A 12657-nucleotide genomic window follows, 5' to 3' on the forward strand; every position below is an offset into this window, starting at 1 on the left:
ATAAACATTAGAGACATTTCATGGATGGCATATAAACTCATTATTTAATGTTCGTTAATTAATTGTACATGGCCTGTCCAGAAAGTGACCTCTGTTCTGGTGTAGGGGAAGTAATAATGAAGGGATCTGAATGGTCGCTGTATTGACCCACACTAGTGCAGTATGCCTTCAGTCGCAATGTTTGGACGGCTGCACCGGTTGTCGATTGTTTTCCAGTAGCAAGTCAAAATGAGCAATGAAATTGGAAATCTCGCCAAATGTGAAATCTTTTTAGTGATAAGGTTTTTACTGCCATTCACTGTCACTCATTTCTTAGTCAGTGCCCAGGAAATATCCTGGGCACTGACTAAGTAATGAGTGACAGTGTTGTGCATCAGAGGAGTTGTTGTTAGTTCTAGAGTAAACGGTAAACATCCATGTTGTCCAAGAACTGGCCATCCATCCGTGGTGAACCATGAACTGCTCCAGAAAGCCCAAACTTAGCTGCAGAATTCGACTTGCTACTATAAACAAACAAGAAGCAGCCTTTCACACATGGCAGCTTGAGGCATTCTACCCTTGTCTGTGTGTGTGTGTCAATACAGCAAACATTTAGCTCACCCTGCTTCTTCACTTGCTGCATGCAAATGAAGGTTACTTTCTTGACAGCCCTCATACATCGTCCTTGTTTAGTAATATCCTAATAGAAATATGTAACCATATAATTTATGACTATTGCAAAGAATTTCGCTGCCATGTAACTTTTTATTTAATCCATATGTTTTAGGGTATTCTCTAAGAATTTATTGTTTCTTTTCCAGTATGCCATACATTAACAAGTCCTCGGGGCCAGTGGAGCAGAAGATCCACGGTAGCAACAGCCACATGCTGGCCCACGGTGGTGTGCCGCATCACATGGTTGGGGGCCAAGGGAAGGGGGGAGGGGGATTGGGGGGTGGCAGCTCTTCGCGCCTCTACCAGGCCATCTCACATCCCAGTGGCATTTCCATGTCGGTGACCAAGGGGCGGCAGCAGGAGAGAGGGGCGGGTCCGGGGAGGGGTGTGTCATCCTCTGCAGAGGGAGGTGGGGGGATGGCGGGTAGGGGAGGTGGAGCGTGGTGGCCTGGGAGTGGCCGAGGCAGCAACAAGGGCTCCACCCCCGGATTCACGGACCGTGGGCGTGCAGCCACAAGGAAGGACCAGCAATACCATGGTGGTCCAAGCAGCAGTGTAAAGGCAATGTTGGGTACGGACATTCTTTGAATATGGGTAGCTACTAGACACATCACCGCAGAATCAATCTCATGTGCAGTTTTTAAACAATTGCAAATCATAATGGTACACTAGAATCACAATACACGAAATTTTATCTTAGTGAGAACCTCGTATTGTAGTTTTCATATTTAAAATATGCAAAATTTGCCAATGGATTTGTTTCAGCCAACATTTTCATAAATGATGGCTTAAATGGATGCAAGTGTATTCATGAATCATTTTAGGATCTAGCACTTGAAGCGCATGTAATGTAACAAAAATGTATTTCCGACTAATTTTCAATCACACCAACTTTTTTGTCAATTTGTATTAAATTTCACATTTCTCCTTTGATTAATTTGATTGCTCTCTTGGATACAAGGTTTGCATAAAAAGTATTAGTAAAAATATTTTCCTCATGTGTGCATGAATTTTTGAATTCAAATTGTTGGTTAACCCTCTTAGTGCAGCGGGCCGATATATCGGCTCTTGCGTAGGCTATTGTTTAAATTGTTGTAACTTATGGTTTTTTCATTAATAATTTATGGTTTTTGTGCTATCGATAGGGTGAATTCCATAAAATTCACATTTTTTAATTTTTTATTAGCAATTTTAAATGCTTTTCAAAAAGTGTAATTCTTACTATAATTTTACGTTCAGTTTTGTACATGTCGGGAAGCTCAGCCTAATTGTCTGCTCGTTTTTTTTTCTGAGTGGTCTTTCCACTTTGAAAAGCCACTGAAAGGCTACTAATCTGTGTTCATCTGAAATCTCTTGAATGTGTTATGGTGTGGTGGTGTTGATATGTAACTGATTATTTGGACTTTGTTGATACGATGGAAATGAGAGCACTGCTTTGTAATCATTTTGTTTTCTCTTGCCATCTATCCTATCTAATCATTTGCACCCTGTGTATTGGATTACATTGTCAGCAGTTCTCTGTGAGTTAGAACTTCGTTTTTCTCTGCCTTTAGATTGGAAGTACGTTGCCGCAGTCTCAAGGAAAGGGGAAAAGTCCCAATTTGACTCAGTGAGATTAGCCTTTTCAACAAAATCGAACTATGCAGAGGCTGACAAAAAAATTTGCAATTCACCGGTTTTTCTTTATTTATTTATAATTTTTTCTACATGTCTTTTTGATTCTTTCTTATATTTAAATATGGTAGTTTTATTGTAAAATGTTTTAAAAAAATATTAGTATTGTGTCTAAAAATCGAAATATTATTGCTAAAAAAATATTCTTCAAATTTATAATACTGTAATAATTACATTTATTTTTCAGATGATGTAAATGTATAACATCATTATTAACCACAATATTTTATTTTAAAATAAAAAAACTGCATATGGATATCTGAACAAATAACTTCATAATGTTTTTTTTTCCTAAGGTGATACATTTTCTTAAATTACCCTTCGCACTTCTCACTAGTGCCCCTGGAATCCCCACCTCACGAAGAGGGTTAAGTGTGCCCATGATTGCAGGTCTTATTGGCATTGAGATGACGGTGCACACTATTATCACTGAAAATTTGGCATTGCAAAAGATCTGCACCAAACTCATCTCTAAGGTCTTATTTGGTTATCCATTCAAAACCTACCTTAACCAGTAGATTTCCTTATAATAATAACAGGGGTTGTGGGAGGTCAGTCCTCATCTTTTGAACCAACTTTAGGGTTGACTGCAGTGGCTTGTAAGCATCCTTGTCTGATGGCTATGAAACTCCTGTCATGTTATTTATTCCAAAAGTTGACAGTCTATTAATTGCAAAGAGAAATTTGATATGACGGTTATGCATAGTGTTTAAGATGGAAAGCACATTTGATCTGGACTTGGTAGTGTGACTCTCCTCCTTAATGGACTCGATCAACTTCATCCTCAGGCAATGCCATTCCATTGGCATCATTTGGAGCACCCCCAGGATTTGACAATGGGGACATGACGTCGACTACTACAGGATTGGATCTTGACTCAATGCTCGATGGGCTGACTGAAAACACTAGTGAGGAAGACATGAATGCCACCATTGACACCACAGATGCCCATGCAATTCGAAAACAGCTGGAAGGATTGGAAAACATGTACTCGGAGGTAATGTTTCGTTGATATATACTTTATTCCTCTAGGAATCTATACCATAACTACATAGAGGCTATGTCCCTATAAAGCAACATTTGTATTATGGAATGGGAATATTGATACTGCACTTAATGATGAAATGGATCGTTAGGAATTTTATTTCTAAAAACTATTGGATTGTAAAAATAATTTACTGGAAATATTGAAAAAATGCCTGGATCAATCATGATGCCCTCAGTAGTACCACAAGTATTTGTTTAAAAAACCTGTCCATTTTATTGAATCATTATTGATTATTGTGCATTTAGTGATTTGAGGTAATAAGAAAAAAACTACTCCATTTATATCTTTGTTACCACAATTTATATTGCTGTAAGTCCATATTAGGTTATTTGTCTTTACATATAATTATAATTTATTTAATTCACAAATCACAATATATTTATATATTGTGATTTGTGAATTAACATTTATTGTATTGAACATGCAACTAACAATACATTAGCCAGACATAAGTTTTTTAAATAAATGTCTCCTTGTGGAACCAACTTGGAGGGGATTAGGATGATATGGTCGCTAACAAATTGACTTTCCACCCAGAGGGTCTTGGTTTGAATCCTAGAGATGACAGATCTTTTTCATTAGTATCCTGATCACTACTTGAGGTGCTTCATGGAAGGCACTTTGAATGGGTATGCTGTCTTTTGGATGGGACGTTAAACTGCGTACCCCTTGGTGCCTTTTGATAAGAGTAGGCTAATGCCAACGCTGGGTTTCTCTCCACGCTTCTTCCTTTCCCATCCATCCCTATTTGTGTCAATGGCCTCAGCTGAATGTAACCTCCCTTGATTACTACTGCCACAAATATGGCCATAAGACTGGTGCACACCATATCTTATAATATCTGGATAACTAGAAACTTTAATGAAATTAAAGCCAATTGGTACTGCACAAACCTCAGTGGTTTCATTCCATTTTGAAAACAATATAAAAGAGAATCAAATTATCCCCTGTTGAAAGTGTTTAGACTTCAATTCCTGGTTCTTTTTCATAGGTATTGAAACTATTGGGTGTTAAGAAGCACGGAAGTAGATATCAACCTTCAGATCCAAGGATAAACAAGAGGAGAATGTATGGCAGCCTGTCATCTTTACCTAGCTCCGCAAGCAGCAGACCGATGAGGGATAAAAGACGACACGAAGACCGTAAAAAGGTGAAAGATATAAAGGTATTGATGAAGCCATTGTTAAAATCAATTAACATATGTATTTATTTTGGTTTCCTTCATATTTGGTTGCAGTGACATCAAGCATAGGCCTTACCTAAGCCTACCCAATGTTACTTAGTGTGATCTGGCCAATGCTTTTATTTTGGTTGCTTAATGCTGTTTTACATCTATTTTTTATGAGATTCCTTTATCTTCTATTTAACAATTTTTGATAGAAGTATACACAAAATCTTTTCAGGGTATCAACAAAAGGTTTCAGAGGTTGGAGTCACATGTTGTGACACTGGCTAGAAGCGTTGCTCATCTTTCCTCCGAAATGAGGACTCAGCACTTGATGATGCAGGTGAGATTTACTTGCTTTTTAGTCATTAAAAACATATTTAAATTGAATAGTGACGTTAAATAAAATTCTAGTGAATCATGGAACCACAGAACAGAATTTTTAAGCCATATCTGTTTTAATGTAATACTATACTACCTTAATTTAACTGCTAGTGATGCTTAACTCACCGCACCATGTACCATTTTCATATCTCCAATTTTTTGTTGTCATTTAATATGAGGACAACCTATGAGCAAATAAATGTTTCATTTAAGAATTGGATGCTTGGTTATAGTCAAGCCTTAATTTTTTGGAGGTTACATGGTTCTCCAGTGGCATTGCAATTACCATTAGAAATTGAAGTTTTGAAAATGATTGAAGAAATTGGCTGGAGTTCCCGAGTTAATGATTTATAATTATCTAAATTCAGAATGACTTTGTTATAAATATTTGATGATATTAGTCTAAAATAAGTGTTGGTCAAGGCACAAGAGCCTGCATTCAATGCATTTTTAAAATTTATTATTATTTTCTTACTGATGAAATTTAAATTTGATATGGCATGCTTTCATGATTTGCAAATAGATACAATAATGTGCTTAAGTATCAATCAGTAATAGTTTGAAGTATGCAAATATGCTCAAGTGCCTATGTTAAAAGTTAAACATGAAAAATGTAGAACCCTCAAATTTTGTTTGGACTAATAAGTCCTGAGATTTGAGCGAGGAGTCAAATATTGAGTCGAGCCTTCCTTTGGGAAACATACAAATGGATGGCTGCTAGAATGAGAAATTATCATAGAAATTGCAAGGCCAAATATGAAAACTAATATTTTGAAAGAAAAAATATGCTTTAATCTATATTAGAATACGTACACCATGTACTGACATCCTGTATGGACGTCAGTGTATTTGATGTGATTTCCTCTTATCTCTGTCATTTGTGCACAGGAAATAGAGACAATGAGAGGGGAGATAGCCCAGCTGAGAGCTCAGCCAATGAGGTCTCCATCTGTGCCATGGCTCACTGCCAAAGGCCCCATTGAAAAGGACAGCTTCTGCAATAACGTCCCTGCCCTAACTAACCCCGAAAGGGTGAAGAAATTGACCAAATTCTTTGGGGATGAGCCCCCACTCTTAAGGATTTTCCTCAAGAAACTTGGCTACGAGGTGAGACTAGTTTGACAGTGGAATGTACTTTTTCTGAATTTCAATAACTTACTTCTGTTTGATATGCCCTTTGTTAATGCTATTTGTCAATATAATGGCATTGTATTACTGATGTATTGGAGTATCTCTTTCTACATGGGAGTGGCATTTCAATAAATATACTGTCATGATACAAGATTTAAATACAATATCCATGTTCACTCCAGATGATAAGAATGAAACAACAGCTAAGGTCCTTATCACTATGGATTCAAACTACACAACTGTCCACCTAATACAATGAAAATGTAGATTCTTTTTTAGGCATTTAAACAAATACTAAATTTTCTTGTTAATACACCATTGTATTGTGTTGATGGATTCTTGGAACATCGCAGGATAAACTCCTGATGATACTATGTTTCGTGTCTGTACTTATATTCTGACGAGATCAATCAGATCTCGTATGTCAGGCATATGTGAGCCAATGGATCAATAAACATTATTCACATTAGTGTGATCATTTTGATTATTGCTTGCCATTAAATTGTGCATGTACCTTGATTAAAATATTAAACACTTATTTCTTTGAAATTGTGGATATTTAAGTATAAATTTGAGGCAATTGTGAATTTTTATGTGTGTTACGTGCTCTATGCTCCTTTTTTATGAATATAGAATAAAAATATATATATATTGCTCTGTCTTCCTCCGAAGAAACAGTAGTACTGTCAGTACTACTGTTTCTTCTGAGGAAGATGGAGCTAATTTCCGTCAAAATTATTAAGAAATAATGTGTAAAATTAAGCTCTAATGGACACAGACAAAAATACAGAAACACACAATTACAATATATACATTACCAATGTATATATATGTATATATATATGTAATTCATATATATTTTACACTTTATATATATATAATATATATCATATACATATGTGGGTCATGGTAGTCTAGGGAGTAGAGCATTGGATTACTGACCGGAGGGTTCGATTCCCAGGCAAGCCTCCCTGGGCACCTGCAGCTCCACCCAAGCTATGTGATTTTTCAGGTACCATATCTTCCTGGGAAACCACAACCGGCACAGGGAAAGGAACTGGCCCCCTACCCTGATGTGTGAATTTCACACGCCGTATAGGGCTTAGTACTGTGAACTCTACCATCACCTACCAAGCTGACCTTCGGGTTGATTACTGTGTTTAAGGTTTATATATATATATATATATATATATATATATATATATATATATATATATATATATATATATATATATATATATATATAAAATTTAGCACTAGTGGATGCAGTCAACAACACAGAAACAATCAAACAAGAGACTCTCAGGGATAGAACTGCCACTTCCAACTGGCAACACTGCTTCCACTGAACCACCTGGTAGTTCTATCCCTCTTGTCCTTGAGGAAGGTGGCTGCAACCACTAAAAATTCAAAACTTAGTGAGTCTCTTGTTTGAGTGTTTCTGACTGTGTCCACTAGCCCTAAATTTTATACATTATTTTATACATAGTTCAGTCAGTTATTTTGACAGAATGAACAGTAGGATCGTACGTGTTTACAGGTATACATGTGCATACGTGATGAGTTTAATATATATATATATATGTATTTTTATAAAAGATGTATATATAAGATTTATATATATTACACACACACACACACACACACACACACACATATATATATATATATATATATATATATATATATATATATATATATATGTATTAAACTCATCACGTATGCACATGTATACCTGTAAACACGTACGATCCTACTGTTCATTCTGTCAAAATAACTCACTGAACTGATTTAGCATACTTGTCTATTTTTGGTGCATCTGTCTACCACATTTCTCTGAATCCACTCATTGGGTTAATTTAAATTGTCAGAAAAGATTTAATCTAATATGGGATACACAGGATAGAGCAAGCTGAAATGTGGAGTGATTCATTTTTAAATCAGCTGTATCATACAGAGGATCAAACTCAAGTCCCAGACCTGTGTGTTAGAAATAATTGTGAACTTCCCATACACTTCCATGGGTTAATGATTTATCATATATTTCATATGCAAAATTTTCATTGTTTCTTTTGTGGCTGTTCTTTGTAGTGAATGGAAATGATTTTACCAGCAAATCATTCAACTTATCACAAATTGATGAAACTTCTTTGCATGTCTTTGACAGAAATATGCATCGGCCTTTGAGCATGAGAGGATAGGGTTGGTGGAGCTGCCATACCTAACTGAAGAAAGACTTCAGAAGATGGGCATTCCAATGGGTCCTCGCCTCCGAATACTTCAAGAGGCCCAGCTGTCATTCTGCCAGGAAAATGTGAGTGTTTATGTCGTGTGACGGATGAACAAGGGCCATCCACAGTTTTCCTTTTAATCATGGCCAGCCAGCATGAGACCAGCCTAGTGTAAAACATGGCCACTGTTGTGTGGGGATAGAAATCAACATTCAAAAGGCATCTCATCGCTCTTTCAATTCAAGAGCCTTGGAGAAGCCGTCAGGACGTTGATGCAGCTTCAAAGGATTCCACGGGAAGGAAGGAAGGCCTGGAAGCAACCAACCATCATCGGTACATGCAGTACTCGAGTGATGAGAATGGCAAAACGGATGAAATGAATATAATGTGTGCATTTCTGTATATTTTTTTGTACGAGAGAATGAATTAGTAGTGTTTGATAGAAAGAGAACCACAGAGATTATCTCAAAAACTCAATCTGGGACTGACTGCCTCCTATGTGACACAGTTTCGCATGTTCCAGTGATCATAACTGTACCTGATCATCTTATGAGAGTGAACAATACACTGCTTTTGATTTGTGTTATTTGGACAAAGATTAGAGTAATGGCAATACAAGCTGATAAGGGTAATCTTCATATTACTGTTCCATTTTAGTAAGGACTCAAGTCTTCCTGTGTTACCAACTGCAAAACTGTGCTTGCTGCACTTAGCCTTTTGGTTTGAAGTGGGCAATCTGAAATGAAAATGAAACTTTCCAAGGATGTGTTTTTATTAGTTTTTTTAATGAATAGTACACTTCAAAATAAGAATACTGTCTATCTTCCAATTATGTATAAATAAAAAATTGGTTATTAACCTCAACCAGTGCATAGCATGATAAGAAAGTGCTGAAATTGTATTGATGAAACCCTGAATATTAAACAATTCACAACCATAAATTAATAAAGACAACTTTGTCATGCATTTGGACTAAACTTAAACACAACTGTGGAGGACATTAATGAAGCAAAACAGAATTTCTTTGAAAAAATTTTCATCTATAACTTCAGCCATTTTAAAAATGATTTCAAATATGGACTAGAGTTGGAGGGGGTTTTCTCAACCCAGCATTGGAGCGTGTCTTCCAAGCACCATCCAATACTCTATATAATTAGTTATTTTACTAATACAGGTATCACCATATTATTCATTATTTCAGAAAGGAATTAGATTAAACCTGAGGCATCATGTTTAATGTCTGCAGCAGAGTTACCTCCAAACTCTTAAAAAAAATATTAGAGCACTGCTTCAATGCCCCTAGGTGCGTCCCATGGAGCGTGACCCATAGAATCTCAATGGTGGTTTCAAACAGTAGTCTCCTTGAACATTGTTATGAGTTGGTCACTGACTTTTACAGTAATAACTGAATTGGCAGTGTCCCCATTGGAATCAGAATCCTTGCTGCCATCATCTTCGGCTTGCTTTTCAATGGCAGTGACTTCCACTGTATGATTCTCGAGTGGCTCTGCTTGCTGTTCGATGATGGTGCCTCTCACCTCACAATTTACCAGTGAACCATCCTCTTTCTGCTCCCCTGGCCATTCTCCGGAGGTGGTAGGATGAGCTTCTGCCTTTGGTGGAACATTGCTCGATTCATTGCTGCTGTCATCACCCTCCGGCCCACTCTTATCATTTGCCTCTGAGATCTGGGATTTGTTCATGTTTTGAGCCAGCTGGATTTGCTCATTTAGCAGATTAGCACGTTTGACGGCCTCGGGGGAGCCCTTGCTGGCCCTCACTTGGATCAAGGCCAGTTCTTTGCAAGCCAGCTCGTGAATTAGGTCTGAGATCCTCAAAGGACGTACTTGATTTGAACCGAATCTTGGGTAGTACCTCTGGGGAGAATAATCGATGATTAAAAACCAACAAATTTGGATATTTAAAAAGTAAATGGCTATACCCAGTAGCTCACACTCATGCGCCTTTAATGTAAGTACTGAAATCTGATGGAGATTAATCATTTGCTTGCATGAACTTTCGTTATTTTCAAGGAGTCATTTGCACAAGGGATCATTTGCCTTGTGTAGAGAATTAAAACTGAAGGAAAGTGAGTTTCAGTTACAATCAGAGGTGACAACAGCGCAATTGAAACCAACTGCTAGTATATTTTTATGTGAGCTACAAGGATTTATGCACACGTATACATATGAAGTAACTTATAACATTGAAAAAGAACAGCACCATTGAATGGCAATAATTTCCCCAGGTGCACAATAAGAGGCAAACTTAAGACTTGACTCTGGCATCAATGGAATATTAATGTTTTATCCCAGTGGCTTTATTTGATTGAGAGTTTAAGCGGACGCCTCGATAGCTTAACTGGCTAAAGCACTCGACCGGATATTGAGGGATCTGGGTTCGAATCCCAGTCAAGGCGAATGATTTTCAAACTCTGAAAATGTTGCATATGTAATATTGTTTAAATATTGTATAGTTCTTCACACAGGGAAGTAATATTTGAACAGTTGTGGCTGAATTTGTTGAAACTGAATCCTATATGAACCCAAAATATAAGAATTGGAATTAACCAGAAAGAACAAATTTTCAAGCTCCAGGGTAGCATGGAACAGTTTTCTCACTGTGTTCAGTTCTGAGAGATGTTGGAGGGGAATAAAGAATAACTTGTGCAGTTGTGGAGAATCTAGGGGTGAGTGGAGAGGAATTGACTCGCAGAGATTGTTTAGCCACAGATCTATTTCCTAAAAACCTTGCCACATTTTTAGAAAATGTTTAAATAAAAGGAGACATCGCGACAGTTGTTCATAGAAAAATGTCTGTTATTTTCTGATGCCATTACTTGTATTAATTATATAAGTAATATCATAATTCATATGTAAAAATATTATCCATAATATTAATGCATACACTCATGCACAAAAATCTGATAACTGAAAGTTTCAAGACTGGTGCATATATGTCGTCTGTCGAGAGAGTAACTTAGGTTTTGATATACAATATGAACCTAGGGTCAAGACAAAGGTTTATTGTATACATTTGAAAGACACATTCTAAAACCATTTTTTAACATAGTCACCATTCAAATTGATTATCATTTATTATAACAATACACAAGCTTTTCAATTCTGTCTCTGAAGAAATCTACCACCAATTTAACCTAATTGTTTACGTAAGCATGCAATTATGCACCACTGTCAAACTGCAAGTATGTCTTCATAGCATTGCAAGCATGTCTTCATAGGTGGTCAGAGGTAAATTGGTGATTTTCATGAGTTTATCATTTATTATCACCGTCCGTTCATCTGTCACAGGTCTAAGGCAACCACTGTGGTCCTCGTTGTGAACTTTGGTGCTGTGGCCATTTTCGAACTGAATGCACCACTGCCTCATACTGCCTTCCCTAATTATTCTTTCTCCATACATACTTCACTAAGTTGCCCATCAATTTCAATTGGCTTGTAGTTTTTTGCACTAAAAAATCTAAACACAGATCGTACCTCACAACTCAAGGGATTTTCTATTGCAGCTCACATTTTAATAGTTTGCAGTAAAATGGAAAAACTACATCAGGATGCGTACTGAGTGTAGCTACGCTTAGACATCAAGATGGTGGCACTAGCCCCACCCACTGTCACGCTAGGCGGAAACGTAAGTTACTTTCTGGACATCGCTCGTATAACCAAACCTCGTAAGTCTCATTCTAAGTGAAGAACTAATGTGGAGGGTGAGTCTTTCTATGTGAGTAAGAGCCTTTGTCTCTTACTCACATAGAAGGATGACAATCATTTCATTCCTGTCCGGAATGGCCCCGGATCCGGAAGGCTCTGAAAGTAGATTAACACCCTGACGCTTGTTTTTGTTGTGTGTTGTTTGGTCATAACCTCATAGTTCACGTCAGTGAGGTGGAGAATGAGTGAACAAGCAAAGAGCACTTGGAGAAAATACCAAACTGATGAACGGTACTCTTCTCCTAACCATGAATTAATTCAGGTTGACTTGCATTATTATTTGGAACTGGACAACTGGGACGCAAACTGAAAATTTATCCGAGTTAAGTTAAAAGTAATATATTATGAGTATTAGTTAATTGAGCTATATTTAATGTTAAGCCTGGGAAAATTATTAACATAAAATTTTAATTTATCCTAATCCTCAATTCAACAATATTTGACTTACACAAAAGCTCATTTAAAACGTTTACCCACTTCTCAAAGAACAAATTATTCATTAAAGAAATGACAAATAGATGCCATGCATGACAAAAGGTGGAGGAGTGCCTTGTTGAAGTTGTCTCACTTTCCCTCCCTGTATCAATCCAAAAGGATTCCTATCAGGATCCCCTTTCATAAGAGGAATTAATGTTTAACATG

The 12657-nt window shown here is 36.9% G+C and overlaps 1 protein-coding gene across 1 annotated transcript in view; it reads left to right on the forward strand.

Annotated features, from left to right (window-relative positions):
• The window catches only part of LOC139688211 (uncharacterized), a 64647-nt gene extending 55441 nt beyond the window's left edge, over positions 1–9206 (forward strand). Inside the window, exons 9-14 of the mRNA XM_071585641.1 lie at positions 801–1225; positions 3117–3325; positions 4368–4541; positions 4780–4884; positions 5814–6032; positions 8224–9206. Of these exons, the coding sequence (XP_071441742.1) occupies positions 801–1225; positions 3117–3325; positions 4368–4541; positions 4780–4884; positions 5814–6032; positions 8224–8391 (1300 nt within the window). The 3' untranslated portion in view covers positions 8392–9206. The remainder of the gene's footprint in view (positions 1–800; positions 1226–3116; positions 3326–4367; positions 4542–4779; positions 4885–5813; positions 6033–8223) is intronic.
• Positions 9207–12657: the final 3451 nt, after the last annotated feature.

The sequence above is a fragment of the Hetaerina americana genome, unplaced genomic scaffold, assembly GCF_022747635.1.
Source record: "Hetaerina americana unplaced genomic scaffold, ioHetAmer1.1.p SCAF_2, whole genome shotgun sequence".
In the NCBI taxonomy this organism is placed as follows: Eukaryota; Metazoa; Arthropoda; class Insecta; order Odonata; family Calopterygidae; genus Hetaerina; species Hetaerina americana.